General features: G+C 44.8%; 1 protein-coding gene across 2 annotated transcripts in view; it reads left to right on the forward strand.

Moving 5' to 3' along the window:
- Positions 1-25,896, forward strand: part of SYNPO2L (synaptopodin 2 like) — a 40,342-nt gene that overhangs the window by 6,975 nt on the left and 7,471 nt on the right. For both annotated transcript variants that reach the window (XM_061451573.1, XM_061451584.1), the window contains 2 exons: positions 9,452-9,603; positions 12,338-12,999. In XM_061451573.1, coding sequence (XP_061307557.1) covers positions 9,452-9,603; positions 12,338-12,999 — 814 coding nt within the window. The remainder of the gene's footprint in view (positions 1-9,451; positions 9,604-12,337; positions 13,000-25,896) is intronic.

Raw genomic sequence — 25,896 nt, forward strand, 5'->3', positions numbered from 1 at the left:
TCCCAGCTAGTACTCCTAGTAGAGGAGAAAGACCTGGGAATGTTAGTGCATCTCAAGAGAATAATGAGCCTGCAAAATGATGCGTTTCTGAAAAAAAGGCAAACAAACGAGTGAGCCTGTCATAGCCATATCTAACTCAAATAGGAAGGCACTGATGTTCCTGTCTAATGCACAAGTGGGAATTCACTGGAAATATCACACCTTTACAGCCAGCCACTTTAAAGAAAAGTGAATGTAAGGCAGAGCAGCTGTAGAAAAGGAGGGGAGGAGAGAAGGCTTCTTTCACTTAGTAAAAGGTTGAAAAATAGGATTGCTGTCTACAAATAGATGTTAGGCAAATACCAGCAGCACTGTTCAAATATAGGACAGCATTGCCTCTGACCAAATGTGCACAAAACTACTAACCAGAGAGGTTCAGCAACAACTTTCTAATCTAGGAAAAGATTTTGCAATCAGTTTAAAAACTGGAGTAAGATGTGGCATCTGAAACAACGCGGGATTGGCCCTGGTAATCTAAGAGGCTCCTTTCAGTTACCCATTCTATACAAATACTCTACAGCAATGGAGTGAATTCTTAGGGGAAGTTGTGACACTAATTGCTGATCTTGGTAACCTTTTTTTTTTTTCCTCCTGAGAATTCTTTGGGTCTGCTGTATGCTTTTTCTTTTTTTCATTTTTGTTTTTGAGACAAGCTGGTATTTAAATGAGGTGAGAATATTGTCAGCATTATTCTCAATCATTTTCAAAAACATTGGTGGGCTTCGATTCAATTATTCTGTCCTAAGCTGTTCACAGTGATGGCTTGAATTGCTGACTTTTTTCAAGTTGCAGCTAACTCAGAATGTACTTTGAGCATATGCATTTTAAACCACAAGAATCGTTCTGTTGTTTAATAGTGGTTCATCACAACCTCCTTTTTGCCTCTTTCTCACATAGTACCACTTCCTCCTGACAATTAACTGTTTGTTCTATGGTCTCCTCTGCCAGATATCCCGCTGCCTGCATTCCATGTCTCTGGTCCCCGTGACCCATGGCCTGGCTGCTCTGTCCCGTTTGCCTTTGCTCATGTGACATTACTCCTATTGGAAGTGCTAGCTCTAACCCAAATATGTCTGATGGCTTCCAGATTTGCAAGCACCTTCTCTTCCTCTGTTATTTTCAGTAGGCAGGCTGTTCTTTACCTATTTTCATAAATGCTTACTGTCACACATAAAGAAAGCTGTTAGCCTAGTCTGTAGCATTCACTAATGCTGGTTTTGGAGAGCCCAAGATGTCTGCCTGCACAGTGGAAGGAACACCTCAAGCAGTTCTGGGAGTGCTTCTGGACATTATTTATGGCTTGTCGGCACTTAAGCAGGTGCCACCCCTGGCTGCCAGCAAGGGGGCATAGGCTGGAACACTGGTGGAACTTTCCAAGGAGCAGCTGGGGCCACTAGTCTCCACATGTAGGCAGAACTTGGGGTGCTCCAGGACTGCTGTCTGGCTGAGGATCTGCAAGCTCTGCACAGCACTGGGATAGCAGTGAGCAAGATACAGAGCTTGGAAGTGGAGCTGTGCTTCCCTGATAAGCAGGTGGCCTAAACAGAAAACCATACTGTCATGGTTGCAAATCAACATTGCTGATTGTAGCAGCTAATGATCTGGTTCACAATTCCTTGTGCCTCTCCAGGAGTTGGAGCTACTTGCAAGGGAAGTGGCTTTACGCAGGAACTCCCTCACAAAACAAGTACAGTGAGCAGACTGTGTGGATGAACTGGATTGGTGGTTGTGTCACTCCCTCTATTAAAATCTTGATTTATACTTGGTGTTTATTGTTAGATAACCTTTAACCATTTGTTAAATTATTCTTTTGTCACTGCCCAAGCCACATCGCTCTGCGTTTTTTCTTTTTAATTCGCTTCTGCCTTCCCTTGAAAGGACATGAAGCAATCATGCCTATGGCAAAGTGCAATGTCGACTCCTGGTCTTTCACACATGTCCTGAATGGTTTCTCCTCTGCTGTGTGACCACAGCTGTGCTGCTTTTTGCTTCCACAAGTTGTCTAACACTTCTGTTTAAAGGGCACTGCTAAAAAATCTTTCCCTTTTCTCCTTGCAGAGGTAAAGGGTCTAGGCAGTTTTGTCTTTACATCCTATTTGCCCATTAGCAAGCAGGAATCCTGGGAGCATCTCTTGATTTATGACAGCAGCAAAGGTGAAACCATACAAACTGCATCTATACCTGTTGTATTTAATGTGCCTGGGACCACTCTCTGGCGCTGATGCCAGCTGCCAGAGAGCGGAACGAAGCCCAGCAGTTAATATCTTCTGTTCTCCCAAACAAGATGACCATATGCAAGCTGCCCACAGGCTCTGGGAATGGTCTGTTCTAGCTCCTAAACTGTGTCTGGGAGTTGTTCTGGAGAGTAGTAGCTGGCCTGAGCCAAAGATGTGCCAAGGACCATTTCAACAGTTTGATGCTACAGGCAATTGCAGTCCAGAGCTCAGGTTCATTTTCTGGCATTATTCAACCTGCTACTTGCTAGAACCAATGAATACATCTATGCAGAGCCTATTTTTCCCTGTATGTACAAGATGCTGCAAGGCACAGGGGTCTCTATACCAAAATTCCCCTGGAATCTTTCAGGTGAATGGTGGGCTTGTCTAATCCATACCTGTGGCTGATTCTGTCCTTGCTGCTGCAGAACAATGGTGCTTTATTCTCTTCAGACTACTGCTGAGAGTTTCTCTAAGGGAGAGTGCTGTGTTTTGGTACAGTACACTTCCAAATATGGTGAATGCTGCGTACAACTAATTTTGCAAACATAAGTTACTTTTTTTTGTCTAGGATTGTATCTTCATTGCATTGAAATAATAGTAGGTGTCTTCTAGTTTGCCATCTCTCAGCCTAAGTATCATAGAGGCATATTATCCTTACGATTGCTGATATTCAACAGTTGGTAGCCTCTGAATAAAATCCTTATTGTCTTCTGAGTAAGGTTTTTATTCAGAGCTTGCGTAGCTTCACTGCCCTTTAAAGCACAGCACCAGCATGCTAAGGTTGAGAATAACTTCAATTATTCTCATGGCTTCAGTTCTGAAGCCATATGCCTGGATGACTCTGCCATGAGTTCAAAGCTCTTTCTCTCCTGTCCTAGTTCAGTGCTGGTCCCTTTAAAGAGACATTTTGGTGGCTGAATGAGCTTATGAGCTCTAATTCCTTTAGATTTTGATCCTAAAATCTTTTATGTGAAGGAGTGAGACCGAGGCTCTAGAAGAGGACCTATGTGGGACATTTATAAGCGTGTTTCTCCTGAACACTCAATTCCTTTTGTCCTAGCAGCTAGATGTGGGCACTGGGACCTCGCTTTCTGACAATCTTATCTGTTCCTTCTGAATCCTTGCTTCATACAAAAACCCCTTGATATCCTGATGCTTACCCTGTTGAGTGTAAAATGCTTATCAAGTACTTTTAGTATCTGTTCTAGTACATGTGGCATTGTTTTTGTCTTTGGTATTACACTTCAGTCACTTTTCCACTAGTCTTCCATCAAATAACAAAGGCTCATGGGGATAAAGCTTTTTTTTACCTACCTGCAGCCAACTCTCGGTAGATAAACATTCCCAACAATGATCCCTGTGCTAAACTTTTTGCTTAGGCAAAGCAGGTCGGTTTTTTTCCTCTTCTCTTCCTTGTATTATGAGGACAAAATGCTCTTTTTAAGACATTTTGTTTCAACAGAGGGAGAAAACTAAACGCTTCGTTGCTTGCATTTGTTTTTTATCAGCTTGTATTCCCTGGTACATTTAGTGCACTGAAGAAGTTGTTCTTTCTCTCCCACACTGCACAGCAATAGCCCCCTCACCAGTACACTCTAGGTGGTAACATATCACAGTAGTCTTACGTGTACTTAACCAACTGGCCAGCACCAGTATCCTCTGCCACTACCAAGTTTCATCTCTAAGTCCCTTGTCTCAGAAGTCACCCAAGTCTGTCCTGCCACTCAAGATGCCTTCTTTCACCATCTTCTCTTGCTGTGTTTATCCCAGAAAGCATGTTTTCTTTTCCTTATTTATATAAAGACTCCCTAATTAAGCTTTAGTGTGGATGACCAGTGAAGTGTGTCTGCAGAAACACTGAATTTACTTTATGAGTCACCTCTTAAACAGGAATATGGTGTTTGGTCAAGAAGTTACTGGAACTAAGTGGAGAAGAGTAATTGTAATGGTTAGTGAAATTCTATTACTATACTATATAGTGCAATATACATTATATATTAATTATTATATATTATAATTATATATATTATATATAATTATAGTAAAATTCTCCTGTAAAATAGCTGCCAATAAAAATATGGCATTGCCACAAAGATGTGATGGCATTCACATACTTAACAGACAAGGGATTAAAAAAGTATCTTGCTGGATCTCTGTGTTCTGGAGGGCAGCTGAGACAAAGGAAATTTAAGAGCCAGAACAAAATGTTGTTGGAAAAACATCATGATTTCCAGGCTTCTGCCACTTACGGCTCACAATCTGAGTGCTTTCTCCAAGGTCATACAAAGAATCATCCAGGTCTCCTGGATCCTACTCTAGTGCTTTTACTTCCTTGCACCAGTAAAAATTAGGCCCTGATCTTGGAGGAAAAATAAACTGTCACTAATCAAAATGATGTCAATGTAGATGGTCAGAAAGAAGAAGAGATGGAGGGTATTTGTTTCTGATCTTACATTTAGCAACCACTGTATTTGTGGTTTGGCTGAGCAGGAAGTTCTGGGAGGAGCACACCCAAATGCTTGCTGGCTCCTACCTGAGTTCCTTACCTTTTGGTAATGCTTCATACTACAACAGGGCAGTTCTTACCTCTCAGTGGGAACTCTGTGACAGGACTACATTTCACATAAGGATGGGAATGAAAGTTCAAACACTGCCGGGTTGCCATGGAGTGTTGTACCACATGGCATTGTAGCTGCTGAGGGAAGGGGGCAGCTGAGTCCAATCAGAGAATGGAAGGCTTACTGGATGGGAATATGAATTGCATTCAGTATACAACTTTGACTGGGCCTGTGTTTGCTAGGTTGCTTCTGGAAAGAATTTAGGAGTATTTTAGGAGATTCAGGGGAAGACTTACAATGTAATTTTTCTTCCTGCCTTATAGATTGAGCTCTCTTGATGAGAGGAAGTGGGAGGTGCCTTGGGGAGGCACCTTGGGGAGGGAAGGGGTAAAAGATGGCATGAACTTATTACAGCTTATTCCTGAAGGGCACTGCAAACCACTTCTGATTACCCACAGCGTGTTTCCTTTCTTATGAAGAAGCGGTGCTGGCCAGCAGAGAGGGTGGCTGCAAAATTTCAAGACAGGTTCCCTGGGCTGTACTCAGGCAAGATGTGAAGCCGCTGAGTTACTATCAGGATTACTCTATTCTTAGCATCCCAGCATGTGTTCACCCCCCACATACCACTGTTTAAATATAGTCCCTACTGAAGGACAGATGCTGCCAAGTTGCAGCTGACCCTCTCCTCTCTTGCATTCTGTTCCTGAAAGCTAGGCTGAATTCTCCTGAGACGTGTCCAGTGGTCAGCATGTCTTTTTGTCTCCACAGGGCTGTACAAGGAAACTTGTGCTGCACTGTTAAAGCCTAATCCTAGCCCTGGCCTTTCTGGCCTCTCCTAGCACTGGCTTTCCCTTCAACACCTTTTCTTCTAACTTGTTGCCTTCACCCTTTTCTTTTTCCCCCGTCAGTTGCTTCTGTCCTTTACCTCCTGTCTGATTCAATATGACCAGTGAGAGGAAGAGGGCAAAGAAATGAAAAAACTAGGCACATGGATGTGCATGTACTCTGGTGCCACAGACACACAAACCTCTCCTACACGAGCAATTTTGCCACAACAGAAGTCCTGCTGAGAAGGCAGCAAGATGGACAATCTTCTGCATAAATGCATTTCATTACTTTATATTTCCAGTCACATAAATCAGTAATGCATTGAAATTGGGATTCTCTAAACAGAGCTGAAATCTAAACAGGACATTCCTTCTGTGTGAGCGAGGTGTGCCAAGGGGAAGTGTGTCCACTGGGGCTCAGAGTGGAAAGCATAATAAGCAGTTAATTACAAGAGGCTCAGAGAATGTGTGGGGTTGCTCCTGTGAAAAGGAGAGATCGATCTTTGCAGTATGTGCTAGAAGGCTGGACAATACAATCCCCCAGGGCCAGGTCTGGGTCTAGTTTTGACCACTTGCTGGAGTCCCTCAGTGCTGCCTTTCACTTGCACAAGAGCACTCTCTAGGCATCTGCTACAGGAAGCAGAGAGGATTTGTCTTTGAAATGCTGCTTTTCCCATCCTTTCCTAGCTGCTGGGGGACACCTTCCAACCTGCGTGCTGCCTAAGCAGAAGCTCCCTTTTAGTGATGCTTCATGTGCCTCACTGGATGCCCAGGAGAGGGCATCTTTTGGACATGGGGAGCAAGTGGCAGAGCCTGAGGGCAGGCTGACCTTCAGGGTGGGCAGCTGCCCTGGCCTGGGGCCTCAAAGGCTCAGTGCTGCCCTCCCTGTGAGCGAGAAGTGCAGGCTATGGGTTGTTGTTAAAGGTCTCCACAGCTCCGTGCCGGCAGTCATGTAAAAACCGGCAGGCTTGTGCGGGTCTCTGTCCATAGGCTCTCTAGCCTCCAGCACACTGCACTCTGCTGCCGTGGTTCTGGATTAAATCCTGTCTTTCCTGTATGATTGCCTTCTTCCCTCTCTTCCTTCACAGTCCTCCTCTGCCTTTAACCCCTTTGCTTTCCTCCCTGGCAAACGCAGTGGGGTAGGGGTTCATAATTAAAATGAAGCTGTGGATAGTATGTCCCCTCTGCTCTGCGAAGCAGATTCATAAACTTCCAGGGATGGGTTTATAAAACTGTGAGAGACTGCCACCCAGGAACATTTACAAGCTATTTTCAGACTCCTTAGGTCTCTTCCTGTGCTGATAGAGACCTGGTCCTGTTTTCCCAAAAAGGAATGGAGACAGGGAGAAGTCCCCTCCTGGGTTATAGAGCTAGCTTGCAGGCTTCTGCAACAGCACGGAAGTAACAGCAGTTGCTTTAGTGTATGGACCTTCTGCCACCACGGTAAAATCTGAGCACAGACCAAGCCAGAGCCAGCATCTTTACTAACCACAAAAGAAATGCACTGCTCACCTTGCATCCCACCAGCCTAGTGTGATCTAAAGGTGCCTGAAGCAGCTGCAGGCAGTATTGTGAGCACAGCCTTACCCCTCTCTGCCTGGGAATTCCAGACATTTGCCAGCAAAGCTGTGCAGTATTATAGGACCCCAGGACTGCAGGAAGCTTACCAGCTTTACTCTTGGTGGTCACAAACCTACATCCAGTCGGTTTCAGTAAGCATGGAGGACAATGGGGTGTGAAGAATGCTCTGAGCACCTGCTGACAGCCTTTAATCCTCAGTCCCCTCACTCCATAACTGGGAGAGATAGCCAGCAGGTGTGTTCCCATCCAGGGCTAAGCACCAAGCACTTGGCCATGGAGCAGCAGTTGGCTTTTTGGGGGATACCAGAAGGAGACCCTGCTTCTGATCTCTCTTTCATTTTCCTGACTCTGCATTAGCTGCTCTGTTGGTAGGCAGCACTGGAAAATGTGTCTGCTATCTCTTCTCAGTTAACAGCTGCACCTTGAGGGAGTATCAGGAAGCAGCATTTATACTGTAACAGAAAAAAAAATGGTTCTTCAGCAGTTCATTACAGACCCACACGTTCTCATTCCAGGCCTATATTAACAAGGAGGGAGATAAAAGACTAAAATGACAGAGGTTGATGGATCTGGCAGCTGGGATGAGCCAGCCCCTATTTTAAGCATGCTGGCAAAATTTCAGGTCAAGCTGGAGAGGCTACAGAGTGATAAAGTGCCAGTGAACACAAACAGCTTGGAGCACAGCCCTCCTCTTTCCATCTCCTTCTCCAACACCTCTCAGTCCTCCGACAGGCTACATGGGAGGAGTGCTGCTCTTGCCTGCTCAACACAAGCCAGCAGGGCTGAGCCCTGGGCATGTCCATACACCATGCATGCAGCAGGCCTGGACCCGGGCCCTGAGACCAGCCGGCCATGCCATGGGACCTCCACAGGGCTCTGGCTCTATCCCAGCTCTCCTCCTGCCCCTGCAAGAACAATGACAGGGCAGCAATACTCTCACATCCACTTCTCCATCCTGGGACTGCCATGGGAGTGCAGGCAAGGTAGCTTATGTGATTTTATAGCTGGGTCTGGTTGCTGGAGTACAGGGCTACAAGATACGGGCTAAGGTACCCTGCTGTACATTAGCTCTCTGCAGGAGTCTGACACTGTTCACTGCACCATCTGTTAAACAGCTCTACACTGATTTGTCTCTCTCTGAACTGTAAGATCTGAAGAAATATTCTAGAAGCATCTACAAATCCAGCATATTGCTACCTTCAGCTTGATTTGCCCTGACCCAGTGTTTTTTCCTGGCTGTTCTTTTATGTGCAGAATGAACATATAAGACATAAAAGGACAGTTTGGCATTGTGGGTGCCAAGCTGTCCTACAAGGCTATCCCATTGCTTGCCTATATGAGAGAGGTCTGTAGTTTTGGACTGAGGGGGCATATGGTTTGCTTGCTTGCTTGTCCTAGCAGAAAGGCTAGGCTTGGTTGGAGCTTTCAGTAAGAAGTTTAACTGATGGATGATGGAACAAAAGGGAGAGGAAACACTTGGTGAAAGATGGCCATGAGAGGCCAGATCTAGAAATTAGCCTGGAACTAGAGATGCAGACTCCAGTGTCAGATATAGCAATGCATATTTTGCACAGCTCCTGTTAAGGCTAAAGATTTACTCCAAGTTTACACTGTGTAACAGGACACCATATAGCCTGATGCAGATGTCCAGAAATACACTGGCCAAATCCTTTAGAGCAGGAATGCTTCACAGCAGGAAGTGCTTTGTTGTCACCATCTCTTCCCAATGTCAGCTTCCCTGAGGATGGTTACCTGCAGGGGCTCTGCATGAGTATCAAGGATCATACCAAGGATGCACAGTAAGGGTATACAGAAGGATACACAGCCATATACAGGGATGGTCTGGAAGGAGTTCCTGTTCCGTCTCTGAAGCACAGACTCCCTAAGCAACTTAGGAGGTAGGGAACGAGAGGAGAAGATCACGTAGATGTTCTTGTCATTCACTGCAGTCTTTCATCTGCACTGAAGGTTATTAATTTGGTTGGTGATAGGTCAGGCCTATCCTGAGCAGACTGACTCTTGGAAATAACAGGAATACAGAGACTAAAAGGCACTGACAGGGTTTACCTGTGAGGACTGGTCCTTCACCCTGGCAGCACGGTAGTCTTAGGACTTATTTTATTCTGACAGGGACAGAGCAATAGAAGGGCCAACAGGAGACAAATAACTGAACTAAATAGCTACAGTACTTCCCTTCATCCCTATCTTCTCTCTTCTGCTTTTCCAGATCCGAAAGAGAAGCAAAGCATGCCGTGGAGGCCTGTGGGAAAATGATGTGCTAGTATCTATCAATGGGAAGTCATGTGCTGGCCTCTCCCATGCTACTGCCATGCAGATCATCGATTCCTCCAATGGCATGCTCAACATCCGCGTGAAAAGGTAACCTGCTCCCCAGGCACCAGTTCTGTGACAGTGCAGGTAGCAGGGCAGCTTCACCCAGTACAGCAGCTATCCACACCTAGCAGAAAGAAGGCAGGCAGGAAGCCTTTGGTTTCTTTGTACTGCAGGGTGTACTAGGAGGACTTCCCCATGGCTAACACGTGGCTGTCCAGAAGTTTTACATGGTCTCAGTGGTGCTCACCAGAGTGCCTGGCCCTAGGGCTGAAATGACCCCAGACCTTGCTGACTGCCAGGCTGGAAGCAAATGTTTGCAGTGTGAGGGCTATGCTGCAAAGAATGAGCAATTTAGGCTCCAGGCAAGCAGATGCCACAGGGCAGATCATCTCAGCAATTAACAGAGACTCCAGTTCATTCTGGGTAAATAACTGTTCTGTAGAAGTGGATTTGACTACACATTGGATAATTGAGCCAAGACAAGATTGCCCAAGTATTTACTACAGCAAGCCACTGTAGTCCAATAGAGTGTGAACTGACTTCCACAAAGATAAGTGTGTAGCTGAGTCCTGTTTACAGAATGTGTTCCAAACAAAGAAAAAATATCTCTGGCAGTCTCTAGTCCAGCAAAATACTGAAGAATAGGCTCAGATTTAGGCACAAAGATGGTCCCAGTAGTGTCCCTGGTTCTTCCTGTGCTAAAATAATCCAGTGCTTCAGTGCATGCTGGATGAGGCTCAAGTTGTAAATGAATCATATAAAGACGAAGACAGCAAAGCTGTGTGAGGTCCCAACTAGTCCACACTACTGCTGAAGCAGAAATCACCCTCAGGAAATAAGGCCCTGGTGAAAGGGGCTGGGAAATGTGATTTTCTACAGCCCTGAAGAAATACATCACTGTGAGCCATATTGGTTGCTAGCATCTGTAAAGCGAGGCCAGAGGTGGGCAGTGCTCAAAGAAGGAAAGCCTGAGCATGTAGGAGCTTCCCCTTGGCTTTAGGGAAAACGCGAGTGCCCTCTGATGTGCTCACTCTGTACCCTGGCTGTGATTAAATGCAATGAGGGAGCCTTGTACAAGGTGTCCAGGTCCTGGTCCCTTGCCAAGGTCTTATCTCATCCCATTGAAGCCTGTCTGCATCCAACAGGTGCCTAGGCAAATTCTAATGGGCCAAAATCAGCACACTTTGAATTAGCAAAGTGACATAGGCAGGCTCCTCTCAGCCCTCTGGGAGCCAATATCAGATGGTTTGAAAATAACGTAATCAGTTGGCTTCATTGTGGGGTAGTGGAGAACCCATCAAATACTGCTCTATTCCCACTCCATATATGTGTTCCCAAACAAAACACCAAACAGTCCCATTCAGAAAGCAGAGGTAGTTGGATACTCTGGAGTATGCAAGGTTGTATGTGTATTTCTGTCAGTGCTGGATATGTTTGAAGAACAAGAGAGAAAGAGGAAGGAGAGAGATTGTCTCTTGACAGTGCAAAACAAGAGAAACTGGCTTACAAGCAGTCATCCAGTGGAGTATTTAAAGAAGAGGAAGGACTGCTCTGTTTTGCTTGGGGAGCTTTGAGTTTGCTCCTCAGTGAGAGTTCATAATAGCAAATTTTATTAAATAAATAAACTGTCAGAAATTATCCCACCCTTAGTTTTCACAAAGGTTTGGATTTGACATGAGTATTAATTTTTCAGTTTAGTATTGGGATCCAAGTCATAAATCCCAGAGCTTTACAGAGGCAATGCTCTCAGCCTGGCTTCCTGGTATGCATGCTCAGAAGACAAATACTGTGGGCTTCTTTGTAGCTCTAACAGGCCCTGGTGACTCTGGTGAGGGAAGAAGTTCCCTGCTCCATTTGTGTGGTCTGGAGTCAAACTGCCATTGGAACCCAGACTCACTCTTGAGGAAAGGGAGGACAGAACTAGCTCTTTTCCCATCAGCATAGGCAGCTCTCCCTCCCTCTGTCAGTCAGCAATGACTGCCACTACTCTAGCCATCTTTCCAGCTGACTTACAGGCTAGAAGCTGATATGTGTAAACCAGAGGCAAATGCCACCATGGACTGGGCTGGCTGGCATGACTGCAGTACAGTTGTCAAAACCCAGACACTGGTAGCTAGCTTGCAAAACAGTCTCACAGAATTTACCTTGGCCTTTTCCTCATGCCCCACCTGCCTACCACAGGATAGCAGAGTCCTACCCCCCCCAAAAATCACATGGGCCTTTTCTCCTAAGTATTTGCTATTTACTTCCACATAGAGGTCAGGGCAAACAGCACCGACTTCTTTGGAATCCATTCTGAACTAAAGCCAGGGGTGCTGGGATCCTCAGAGCTGACACAGCTCCATGGTCCAGTCCCAGCTGCAGGAGCAGCTGAAGTGTAGTGTGATGGCTGAGGCACCATCCACCATGGTAAGTGGCAGGCTGTAGGGCTATGTCCCACGGTCCTGGGGACTGTTTGCTATGCAGGAATTCACCTCCCCAAGAGAAATGCCTGGGGAGCTAGTTAAGCTGGCTCACTAGATCTTTATGCTCTCATTCTGATTTTCAAGTGTTTAACACCTGGTTTTCAAAGAGTCATGAAGCAGAAAATCAGGACGAGAGCATGTAGCTGATGTCAGAGATGTGTCTGCCCTTGGTGTCTGCACTTGAGGCGTTGGTACCACCCGAAAGACATCTGAAACACTGGATCAATCCTTACTTCTCTCTTACATGTGAGGATTTCTATCCAGCTTAGCCTCACTAACCAGACATCGCTCACTGCTTTTCCTTCTCCCCACAGGATAGTTGGTGGGGACCAAACCGGCCCACGGCTCCTGCGCTCCCCTTCTCCAGGGCAGCGAGTTCTCTCCCCACCATCCCCACTCAGCTCCCCAGCACACATACTCAGCCCTGAACCAGCAGGAGCCCCAGCCACCGTGCAGCCCTCGCAACCACGGAGGTCACAGAGGCACCCAGAGAGCTTCACCTCCCCGCCAGACAGTGAGGCTTACTATGGGGAGACAGACAGCGATGCGGACAACGTAGCCCAGGAGAAGCACCGCCGGGCTCGCAAGAAGAGCCCACGCTCCCCACCCGACAGCACCACCAGCAAGCTGGATGCACCTCAGGATGAGGTGTCCCTGTCCGAACAGAGTGGCTATGAGAGCATGCCGGAGCCTGCTCCTCTGCGGGGAGCTGAGGTGGCCAGCTCCAGCGGGGTGGCCAAGAGGGAGATTACCTGCTCGCCTGGCAGCCGCACAGACACTCCATTTTCAGAAAGTGAGGGACAGTTGCAGCCACCATCAACAGAAGGACGGGAGCCTTCTCCAGAGGCAATGCTCCTGCCCCATGCCACCAAGGCTATCCAAGCGGAACGCCATCTCATCCCCATGGTGGGGCCAGTGGAACACCCAGTTGATGAAGACCTAACCACCACATACATGGAGAAAGCCAAGCAGGCCAGTAAGTTCTCTGCACCCTGCCACTCACCCATGCCCTCTTCTTACACTGGATCTTCTTCCAGAAACCTCATTGCTGCAAATATCAAGTGGGTTAGCTTCTCTAGCTTGGGAAGAAGCAGACCCAAGTCAAACCTCCAGGGTCTGGGGCCTCCTATTACAGCTTTGACCCTGGTTTTTACCTCAACCAAGGTGTCCCAAGGAACAAGTGAGAGAAGGGGTCTGAGATCTGGGCATCACTTGTAAAAGCTGCAGCCACACTACCAGCTGTGCTCTAGCACCATCCCTGGAAGTATTCAAAAAACATGTAGACAAAGCCCATAATAGAATAATAGAATCATAGAATAGTTAGGGTTGGCAAGGACCTTAAGATCATCTAGTTCCATCCCCCCTGCCATGGGCAGGGACACCTCACACTAAACCATGCCACCCAAGGCTTCGTCCAACCTGGCCTTGAGCACTGACAGGGATGGAGCATTCACAGCTTCCCTGGGCAACCCATTCCAGTGCCTCACCACCCTAACAGGAAACAATTTCTTTCTTATATCCAGCCTAAACTTCCCCTGTTTAAGTTTTAACCTGTTACCCCTTATCCTGTCACTACAATCCCTAATGAATAGTCCCTCCCCAGCATCCCTATAGCCCCCCTTCAGATACTGAGAGGCTGCTATGAGGTCTCCATGCAGCCTTCTCTTCTCCAGGCTGAACAGCCCCAACTTTCTCAGCCTGTCTTCATACAGGAGGTGCTCCAGCTCCGTGATCATCCTTGTGGCCCTCCTCTGGACTTGTTCCAACAGTTCCATGTCCTTTTTATGTTGAGGACACCAGAACTGCACACAATACTCCAAGTGAGGTCTCACGAGAGCAGAGTAGAGGGGCAGGATCACCTCCTTCGACCTGCTGGTCACGCTCCTTTTGATGCAGCCCAGGATACGGTTGGCTTTCTGGGCTGTGAGCTCACACTGCTGGTTCATGTTCAGTTTCTCATCAACCAACACCGCCAGGTCCTTCTCCTCAGGGCTGCTCTGAATCTCTTCTCTGCCCAACCTGTAGCTGTGCCTGAGATTGCTCTGACCCAGGTGTAGGACCTTGCACTTGGCATGGTTAAACTTCATAAGGTTGGCATCAGCCCACCTCACACGCCTGTCAAGGTCCCTCTGGATGGCATTCCTTCCCTCCAGCGTATCAACCGAACCACACAGCTTGGTGTCATCAGCAAACTAATGACATGGTTTAGTGGTGAACTTGAGAGTCCTGGGGTAACAGTTGGACTTGATGATCTTAAAGGTCTTTTCCAACCTATATAGTCCTATGATTCTATGATTCTAGTCAAGACCTTTCCAGGTGGAATAAAGTACCAAAAAATGTAGTGTACTACATGGGTGATGCACCTGAAGTGACCTTATATCTTTTCTGGTTTCTGCTATACATAGAGTATTTCAAACCCAAACATGAAGGCAGAACAAGATGCTACCTGATTTCATAGTTGTGATCTATCCAATAATATTAAAACCAGGGTAATCAAAACTTGTTTTCATATGAGTACTTCAGTGTGCAGTATGATTGACTAATTTACACTTCTCTGTGCCTAGAAATAAAGCAGGTTTTAAAACAGTGACTTAGTTAGGGGACAGAGTGGGGAATGGTGACACAGAAAAGTTACTCGACTGAATCAGAAATACAGCACACCAATTCTAACTTCTGATTCTCTGCTTCAGATGTTAGGTATTTTTGTCCAGGCCAGATAATATTGCAAGGCAATTGTTAAACCTTTCTTTTCTTTTCTCCTTGGGCTAAACATTCCTTTATCTACTCTGCCTAAGGGATCCTACAAAGGTAATCCAGACAGCTTCCTAGACAGTGCCTGTCAGGCAGGGCACTGTCTTACTGCTCTGCCCTTATGCTGACAGACTTGATTGGGTCCCTTATGTCTGGCCCCACTAGGCAGTACACTATCTTGGTGCCTTGTACTATTTCTTCCTAGTCTTTAGTGTTCACTTTCCTTAGAACAGCAAAGAAAGTAGCAATTTAAGCCTCTCCAAGGGTGAAGCTATTTTTTCCCCCTTAGAATAATGTACAAGCACGAGGTGAATGTTGAGAAAGGCATGTTCAGCTGCTCCCTGCCACCCGATAGTCCTAGCAGTGGATAAGTAATTGCTTCACATCAAGACTTATTTCCGTAGGCAGCGTCAGTACAGAAGGCTCCCAGGAAAGCCATGTATTTAATGCAGAGCATTTCTGATGGCAAAATAATATCCCATGGCAGAAGGTGATGCAACCCTAATGCCAGCTGGATGTAGGGTTCCCAGAAGCACTACAGACTGAGGTAATATTTTATTCTCCTATTACTCCTCCACTGCTTACCCCCCTTCTGGTTTGTTTGGCCATGAGTGTCCTTATGTAGGGGTTATTCTGTTGTGGATGGCAACTCACATGGCCAGCTTGGCCTTTACTTGGGTTAAGAATCTTAGCAGTAAATATGAAGGCAAAACTCTACGTGCTGATCATGCTGGAGCACAGCAGCCATTAAAACAAAAGTCATGATCAACAGCCAGTAACTCTGTGGAGGAAGGAAGTAGCATGAAGGGTGTTCATTGTGTGGTGACCAGAGTTAAGGATCACCTACACCTGGAATAACCACAAGAGGATGTGGGACTGCTGAGCTGCACTGGCTCATGGGGAGGCTGCAGGCAAAGACACTGTCAGCATGGGAGGCACATGGTACAGCATCTCTGTCTGGAAGGATGTAGCCTTGGCAAGGATGTTTGGGCTTGAATTGGTTCAGCTCCTATAGCTGCTCCAGGCTCTCACAGAGCCAGCAGAATCTAAAGCTCTCTTTCTCTGCCTTTCCTTAGCAATACTCACAGCACAGTAGCCTACTTTGGGATACAGAGACTCATGGGTTTTGCTAAACAGGAGAGCAAGGTCACGCTCAAGTTTTTAAAATCTGAGTTAACTATGGTAGATGACTTGGATGATCAGTCATGGGAGCCTGCCACTCAGTATATACGCAGCAGACATTTAAGGACCATTCTGACTACCTAATCAGATGCCTGCTTTTTGGAGCACTACCTATCTATATATATTCCCAGTGCACCTGCTCAGCACACCCTCCTTGCCTGGCCACAGCCTTTTGCATTATGACTTCCACCATGGCATCGTAAGAATGTGAAAAGCTCCTTTTTGGTTTGGTGGGACTGTTACCCAGATGGTTCCTAACCTTTTGTTTCTGGAACGTATTCCTTTCTCATGCCAGCTCTGATCTCTTCTCCAGTTTTGGGGGTGTTTCTCTTGTCCTTTGTATTCATTCTTCCTACCTTTTCACTATCATTTAAGCTGCAGAGACTTTAGTCCCTTTCCCACTTGTCCCTTCACCTCAGACAAACAGAACTGCACATACAGGATTCTAGATGAGGATCTAGAAACATCAGATTTCTAGAGGAATAATTGAAATCCCTGTACAAGAACAGAGACACGTAACAGTTGTTTTGCAGACCACTGAGAGTAGCAGCTGACATTCTTATTCTTTACAGCTCTATTGCCCTGCAAGGATCTCAGTAAGACTGCCATTGTTTGTCAGCTCTTGGGTTTTCTTAAACTTAAGATCTGTAGCTCTGCTTTTTATTTCCTATGTCTAGAGCTTTTGCAGGCCTTTGTCCTCACTGCATGCTTTCCAGAGCTCTCAGCCTTCCAGATCATAGGCAAGTTGATTCAGCCCCTTCGTTTTTTGTGTGATTAGGAAATACGGCAGAGTGTATACTCTCCTTAGAGAGGCAACAGCCCTTGCAGTGAGGCTTGGGCCTCTCTCTGTCCAAATTCCTTGCCCTATTTGCACACTGGCTCATTTTTTCCACCCTGTGGGATAAGCGCATACATCTTCCCAGCCCACCACAGGACACATGATGTGAACATGCCTGCTCGAAAACCACTCAGAGCATTGCTGCTGCAGACTAGTGGGGCAGTGTGGGAAGCCACACACCACCCAAATGTGGGGAACTTGCCCTACAAGTAATGGGACTTCAGTCCTTATTGCTGCCCAGTGACTACTGTGTACCCTGGTGTTTTGCTTAGTGGGGCAAGAGAACAGCCATCAAAGAGGGACTCTTCACTGTACTTTAAATGAACTACAGCAGAGCATACAAACTTGTGAATAGCCAATATTTTGCCTAATCTGAAGAAATGAAAGTACAAATTTGTTTCCTTCCCACTAAATCAGTAACTTGCTGTCTTTAAATAGGTGATTAGTCTATGCAAAAACTGGGGATCTTTGGGGCCTCAATTCATCATCACTGTAAGGGCCAACCCACATCCCTTCCTGAGATGATTTCTGTGCTGCTTAGACAGTGCAGAAGGAAAGGAAGAGATAACAAGATGGATAGAAAATGCAAACAAAAGGTTAGCAAAAAGCAGGAGCTTGTGGCAAGGAGAATCAGACTATACACTGTCACAAGTAATTGCTAGTGAGGTTCTCTGGTTCTCTGTAGCTCCTGCAGTGTCTTCCTCTGCTCCCCCCAGCTTCAGAGGCTTAGGGTCCATCTGTAGCCAGGGTTGCTTCTCATCAGCCATCTGTGCTCTCTAAGGTGCACTATATTTTCACCCCCATCCTAAATCATCTCCCAGGATCAATGGGCTCAGCCTTTCTCACAACTGGAAATACCAATTGCTAGCACAAGGCAGACATACCAGGGTAGAAGTCTACTCCTAACTTGCTAATCATACTGTTGGAATTTGTGTCACTGCAAGAAGTGCTTCAAAATATCTCAATTTAAACTTATCCACTGGAGTATTTTTAGTTCCTAGCACTCAAGAGCCTCTCCATGTATGGTAGGGGAAGGGAGGGAAAAATGGGTGGGGAAATTTCCTCCTCTGCTTTATATGGACCTGGTTGCCTGTGAAGAGTCATCAAAGTTACCACATTCCATATCAGAAAAGGAAATCCTTCTTGTTTAAAGCGGATGTGCAGCAGCATCACTTGACGAGATAGGATGCTTATAAATAAGTGGCCTATTCATTGGAGGGTCACATAGAGATTACCTCTTCTAAGGGTGACTGCAGTCACATTTCTCTGCAGGGAGGGTGAGTGCAGCAAGCCATCTATCAGCCTATTACGACTAGCGTAGGCCACAGGAGCTGTTAACAAGATGAAGTACCTGAATGGCAACCTGAACCTGCTACCCCCATTTTCAACTTGGCTTTCCGGTTTGACAGTTGTCACTCTAACGATCAATTACGTGGTTGTTAGGCTACCTTACTGGTTTTGCCATTCACTGGATTCTAGAAGACCAAAAGTTTAGGGTTGTATCAACTCTTTCCATCCTACCTGCTTTAAAGTAGAATAGACAAGCATTCTGCTCTGACCAGAAGATTAATTCCTGAACTATTTATCTTACAGGAAGTCTCTTCCTAGCAGTATGAAGCAATGCTGAATAACCCTTGGCCCTTACTAAGGGTGAGCAGCCAGCCACTAGGAAATCACGAACAATAGCTTCATGGTTGAATCATAGTCGGAGAGTCTGATCTCACTTCAGCATGCATTAAACTGGAAATTGTCTCCATTTACAAAATCAATTTACTTAACACAGATGTATGCAGTCCAGTTGTATGCCTTTGTTTAAGAATATCCCACTTAATAACTAGTATTCAGTTCTGAATTCTCTGCAGCTTGGAAGGTGTTTATTAAAGGAGACCACAGTGAGCTAAGCACTGTGCAACTAGAGCCCTTTTCCTCCAGTTTTATGCTTGAGTATGGCTTTTGAGCTTATGCCTTTGGTTTATAAAGTTCTTCTATTGAAAGCACAGAGGTGGTGTTTTCAGGATGATGTATTATCTCTTTGGGCAGAAGTCAGAGATTATAAAATAGTGTTGTCTGTCTTGGCTAGTGTGGATGAATTTTTCCTTCGTTCTTGAGCCATCTCAGAAACTGTCACAAGTAATTGGCCATAGTCTTGAGGTATTCTTACTGGATACTTCTGCATAATTTCCTTGGCCATCACTCTTGTTCAGCATTTTGATTTAGATGCTGTGGGTTGCGGCATTGGAACTAAGGCTGATAGAGCTTTGCTCTGCATCACCTTTGCACCTCACTCCTATCCTGCTGCCCCAGATCCTGACAGACACATGGTTTTAACTGAATATATGTTAGGTCAAGATAAATCTAGCTGCATATAGTATTCCCTGGGAGGGGAAAGAATTTTAGTATTTGAAGATATTTGGAGGAAAGCTGTATGTGATCTCTGAAATTAAAAGGTATATACTCTCATTTGTCCTAGTATTTCCACTATATAAGATACCATTTTGAGCATCTTTTCTAAACTGTCAGTTACTCAGACATTACTTCTCTGTACTATTGTCAGGGCAGGGACTCTGGCTCTGGGTCACAGTTCCTCAGACATGGTCAGAGATCATTTATCATCCTGCTGCTGATGAAACAGTGTCAGCAGTTCTCTTCCAAGCTCATGCTTCCATGGTCCTTGCACAGCCCCAGCTAGTGATTTTTCAGACACATTAAGTTAAAATAGCCTGTCCTTGCACATGCATTTCTGGAGCGACTTAGGATGTGTAAGGCTGATGGTGAACTAACAGTGTTTGCCAAAACAATGTAAGCTGAAATTTTACCAGTAATTCAGATGTCAAGGTGACTAGAGAAATAATCACACTGAAACAACTGTATATATAACACCGTAAACTGTCTTACTCTAAGGTAGTTTCTAGGTTCCAGGATTTTGAGAGCTGAGTTGAAAGAAATCATAATGCAAACAAGCAATGGAAATCCCTCTCCCTGTCCGATGTTTTTTCTATCAGTTTTCAAAGTGATATGGGACATGCTGACAAGGTTGGGACAAGCCTGCTCAGAGACAATACTGAAATGAGACAAAGTGATACTGATGGGGAAGGGAGAAGCATAAAAGGGTGAGGCAGAAAAGGACTTTGACAAAGGGTAATTAAACAACAGAGTCATTGCTCAAGCAAAAGTGAGAGAAAATTATAGCTAGGAAGGAGAAAACTGTCAACCTGACAAATAATCGTTCTTCAGTTTCACTTAAATCCATCATAGGAAGGGAGATCAGTTTGTTGTGAAATCTGTAAAGCTTCACCGTCATCAGTGTGTCTACCACTTACGTTACTAAGAATCTAGCCCTTTGCATAAAAGAGATAGGAGCAGGAACAGGGGCAAGTAGATTCTGTGTATCTTGTTGCACTGACTATACTGAAAGGACAAGGCTGAATCATATTCTCTGTAGAGCAGAAACATAACAAATTAGTGAAAATTGTATCAGAGTGGTCCTCAGTCCTTGATAAATACCCTGGAATGATGGGAAGTGTCTCAGGGAAAGAGAACAAGAATAGCACCCTTCTTGTAGACACAGGCTGTGTGGATAAGAAAAAAAATAAAAATGTTTAGCTTCGATTAGGTGAACAAAGTAGGACACTTTGAACAAAGTAGAAAGGACACTTTGTGGAAAACAAAAATATCAGAAAAACAAGATGGACTGATAAAAGCTAGAAAAAGAGATAGTCTTTGACCTGTTCAATAAGATAAGACTTCATGGCTAAAGAAATAAGGTAGACACAGTATATGTTGGCTTCTGTAAGATATCTGATATGGTTCCACATGACTTTTCCAATGAGAGAAATAGGGATGTGATAGGACTACTGTAAGGTGACTGCACAATTGGCTAAGAATAGAACAGAAAACATAACTATTAATGGCTCATGATGTCAGATTAGCTAACTGGCTAAGTTGGTAGTAGTGTTTCACTGGGCTTCTGAATCTAACAAGACTACCTCTATATTTTCACCCATGGACCTTTAAACACCAACATATGTCAATCAAATGTCCTCTCCACCTCAACGTTATATGACTGGTGAGGAGACAGATGATTAAAAATCCCAACCCTCCTCTCTTCTGTCAGTGGATCTCTGGCTGCATCTAGACAGAACAGGCAGCATATGCTGTGGGGCACCCAATAGCCTCGAAACTGCTACTGTTCAGAGCTGGGACCTGGCTGGGACACCTTGCATCTTTTCTCTGGTCTTTCTTCCCACAGAAACCCAGGTGTGTGGGGAATACGGGGGAGGGAGGTGGGTTACCTGTATTGAGGAGCTCAAAAGTGTTCTGAGGTGCACCACAGCTGTCTCCCTGTCTGCTTTTTCAACTGCAGATTCCTGCTAATGAAGCTTTTAAAATGTTTTTTACTCCTCTTGATTATGTTGTACCTAGCAAGCAGTAACAGAAAATAGCAATGGTAATACTACTTGTAATGGATGCCCTGAGGGTTCAGCGGAGATTGCTGTGTATTAATCAATCAGCAGATGACATAAGACATGGAAGCTGTACAGTTGTCTTGTGAAAGGCTGGATTTTTAAATATAGTAGTAGCTTGACTGGCTGCAGAAAAGGACTAAAATCAACAGGATAACAAGAATATATGACAAATGCTACAGGATTAATCAAGTCCACAGACCCAGATGGTGAGCATATGCTTGTCTGTATTACTAGAGAGGGATTGCTGGAAATACTGAAGGGCAAGAGATGAATCAGTGGTATCCTACTGTCAGACATCAAGCAATTTTGTGAGCAGCAGAATTAACAGATCTTGGTGTCCTTTTAATTTATGTCTTGTATTTGATATCTCACTCTCTGATGTCAGAAAAATTCAAATCTTCTGATGTCTCTCACATTCAAAATGAGAACTCATATTTGTTCCATTGTGTGTCTTCTTGAGTTTTTGGTGCCCAATTAAGACTGCACTCAGGCTTCCTGCTTCCTATGACACGGTCTATCTCTTCTATCCAGCTACCTATTTTTTAGGAAATCGGGCTAAAACTGCAAAAGCGAGATTCACTAGTGCATTCAACAAGGGCTGTCCTGGCAAAAGAAAGCTCTCCTTTGGCAGTCTTGTTGCAGAATATGTACGGAATATCCCGGGCCTAAGGGTGAGTGTCAGCACAGGAAAGCTGGCCACGTGAGCTACCTTCTGCATTGAGGAGACATTTTCATCCAGCTCAGGAAGAAAGGCAAACTCCCACTCCACTAAGGGAGATCTCTCTGAGTGTACAGAAAATGTGATTGAAGTGTGCAAATATCCAAGAATGAGAAACAAGTTTTCTATCCCAAGGGTTTTACTACTTCTAATGTATACTCCTCTGCTTTACAGTTTGCAATTCGAATATTGGTCAATACTTGAAAGGTTAAAGCTTTCAACAGAGAAATACTTAGAAGGCCAATATAACCCATCCAAATCTTATTTTGAAAGGACTCCAGGTATGAAAAGCATGAGGTGTCTATAGCCTTTAATGACTTACTGAGATATTTGCAACGTTAGCCATGGAAAAATGACCTTGTTACCATAAATACCTGGAAGAACAAAATTGTTCTAGTTGATCACTTGTGAAAAAAAAAATAGCAGGCAAGTAGTATTTCATCACACAGGAACATGCTATTTCTCTTTGAAATTAGCAGTGTTCTTATTTTCTATGGTAAAGGCCTTTCTAGAATTTGGTCTTTGGTAATAAAATTTACCATTGTTTGTTTCCTAGTGAACATGAGCAGTATCTGACACCGTGTAACCCTGCTTGTTCAGAAGTTGGCCTGAGCATACATTAAAATGCCTTCTTTTAATAGGGCCTGATTTTGAAAAGATTTCTACTTTTTACGCTTATTTTTTCTGTAATTAGTAATGTAATTAATTTCTCTTCAGTGAAATTTAATTAAGTTCATGGATAAATCTTTGTAGGATTTGCTTAATAGAAAATTTTCCTTTTTGTAGATTATTCCCACAGAATTTAGTGGAGACAAGAAGTGCTTTAAAACTTTACAAAATGTTTTCTATAGAAATTATCCACCAAGCCAGCAGAATTTGGGAGTTTTATAACCTCTCCTGAATGTTCTTAATAGAGGATCTTTTTTTCTGTACTGCAAAGCTGTATGTTCATTTCATCATATAGATCAGATTCTTCAGGGTTTTCCCAGAGAGAAATTTAGATTTATAAATATTCATCACAAGAAGAGACTGAAAAACTTCCATTGCTCTACCTGTAAGAGCCTTTCTATGAGGCATGCCAGATCTCTCATAGCAACATTGCCTGTGGAAGTTGTCTTCTTGGCACGCAGCAATGGTTAGTGGATTTCAGGAGGCATGGTCAGACCTTTGTTCTTCTAGACACACTGGAGATGATCTGGGCTACAGCGTTTGCTAAGTTGGGACTGCTGGGAAGGGGAATCAGAGGGCAGTGTCCCTTGGTCACAGCTCTGAGATTCTCTCACGGGATCTATTGCTTATGTACAGAAAGAGGCAGTAACATGAAACTGAGGCAACGTGTGAGGAGACGTTGAGCAGGTCACAACTATGGAGATTTGTAGACTCCAAGCACTCTTTATTCCCTTTCTCCCCATCCACCCCAGTCCTCACTATCAGCATCTTATCTTTTAGCACCTCTCAGACTCCAGCACTGGAGGTCTGAATGGCGCTGCCAAAACTGCAATCCTTGGCCTCCAAACGCTCCATCACCCTCTCTGGGCACAACCACACTCTTCAGTGGTGTGGGTGTCAGCCTCTGCCATTTTAATTCTACTAAACTACCTCACTGCAGGCATCAAGGATACTAATGCTTCTCTGTTCGAAGTTCCTTAGTCCTGGTAGACAACACTAATCTGTATCATGGACTAGATCTCAGACATGGAAGGAAATTAATATACACAAGAAAAGAAAACTTGTCCTCTCTTTTCTTCATTATGTTTACCTGGACCTGGGTGCTCTCTGAGGGTTTCAGACAAGGAGAGTTGCTTTCCTCCTGGGAGGGCTTCTCCACCTGTCCATGTTGGACATGTCTGCTGTGTTAGTCTCATCTCTTTGAAAGGTTCTTTAGCACAGAAATGCTGACATTGAGGCATTGAAAAAACTAACCTGAGACATAGAATCATAGAATCATAGAATCGTTAGGGTTGGAAAGGACCTTAAGATCATCAAGTTCCACCCCCCCTGCCACGGGCAGGGACGCCTCACACTAAACCATATCACCCAAGGCTCTGTCCAACCTGGTCTTGAACACTGCCAGGGAGGGAGCATTCACAACCTCCCTGGGAAACCTATTCCAGTGCCTCATCACCCTAACAGGAAAGAATTTCCTCCTTATATCCAATCTATACTTTCCCTGTTTATGTTTTATGCACCTTTCTAACCTGAAGCTTGCAGCACAGAAGCAGTGAGAGTACGCAGTATATTTTCTTATTTTATAATTAAAAAGAGGAGTTTCTCTTCACAGGGAGCAGAGGGTGAGAGAAACAAGGAGGGTGTTTAAGTGCCAGGTGACATTGTCCATCACACTGCTCAGTGATGAAGCTAAGAAGACAAAAATAGACAAAGTGACCTCATGGCTTTTAGCAGCAATGCCTAAGAGACAAAAGAGAGGCTTTAAAAGGCTTGTGGAGCTGATAGCAAAGGGCTTGGACACCTCAGAGTTTTGGTTCTGCTCCAGCAGGGAACTGCTTTGCTACTCTCTCATTGCCTCTCTGTTTATGGGGAGTTGTGAATTTAACGGGCTTTGTGACATGCCCAGCTCTCCAGGTCTGGACTCTGCCTTCTCAAGCTTGGATCAGCCTTATGCAGGTACAGATGTCTCCTCTATTTTCTGTTTTTTTTTTTTTAAATTTTATTTGTTCTCTTCTATCTTCTTACTTCCTTTCTTCCTCCTTTCCTCTCATTTTTCTTTTCCTATCCTTCCCCTATTTTGCCTATTCTGATCTCGCTCTTCACCTTCAGCAAGCCATCTCAGGAGGATTTCTCTTTCTTTTTATTCTTGAACTGTTGTGGGAAATTGTAGCTTGAATAGCATGATCATTTTTTTCTGTTGGAAGGATCAGTGTAGTTAGTCATGTGCTTTAGCCTTTGATGAGGAGGAAAGCAGGAAGAAGAGAAGAGGGAGGTGAGTAGCAGGTCCCAGTGGGCCTTACTTGCCAGTTGATTCAGTGCACAGGGCAGTTCAGAGCAATTTTCTAGGGAAGTTGTACATGGATGCTAATGCTGAGCCAGTACCAAGAGCTGTTGGAGGCATAGCCAAGGCTTTCTACTGTTCTGTTTTCTCTGACAGTATTTGCTAGCCCAGACTCTGGACTTGAGTGCTTTCATACTACTCTGCTGTCAGAAGGGGCTACGCAGACACTCATTTTGTATGGTGTTAGCCTCTGATGCCAGAAATCCTCCTGTGAGTCACCTGGAGTCCAGAGTGACTAAGTGACTTAGTTGACTAAGATTCTGTAGTGCTGTTCTTCCTCCTTGCAAGTTCAGAAGCAAAATCTGAGCTAAGTGAGGTGTAGTCATAGGGATGTCGTAAGGATTTCTTTCTTTTAACAAGAAAGAAGTCTCTCTTATTTCTCCATTGTGAGCAGCCCCCACAGACACATGCATGCAGATTCGTAAGTGAAGTAGACAGATCTTCAGGGGCTGTAGTTTTGATCATGGAGAGCAGGTGTTCGAGGGCAAGTCTACAACTGCCCTGAAGAGCGCTAAGTCTCCACAAAACCCTGGACACTACTTCAGTCTTGGTTCAGCATTCTGTAAGGAAAGTTTTGCAGAGAGCCTTCACTATGCAAGTTCAAAGCAAGCCATATTTTCAGTATTGATTATACTGCTTCCAGTTTTCTGGATGCAAAGGAGAGGAATGGACTGTGCAAATATGAGGTGATCTCAAATCTCAGAAGTCCCCTTGTTGAAATCCCAATGCAGCAGCATGTGCTACAGGGTGGCTGCAGACCTTGGGAAGAGCCTTTCTATGTATTCATCTTAAGCTTCCTGGAAGGATGACTGTTCTGAAAATTAACACCTTATTTTCACCATGGGGTGAGAGAGGGAAGCTTTTTCTGCTGTGGTTACACTGGTGAAGACTGGAATGAAGACACCTGC

This window comes from Pezoporus flaviventris, unplaced genomic scaffold, assembly GCF_033815535.1.
Source record: "Pezoporus flaviventris isolate CSIRO_AGI_PZ_B2104156 unplaced genomic scaffold, CSIRO_AGI_Pfla_v1 ptg000001l, whole genome shotgun sequence".
Classification (NCBI taxonomy): domain Eukaryota; kingdom Metazoa; phylum Chordata; class Aves; order Psittaciformes; family Psittacidae; genus Pezoporus; species Pezoporus flaviventris.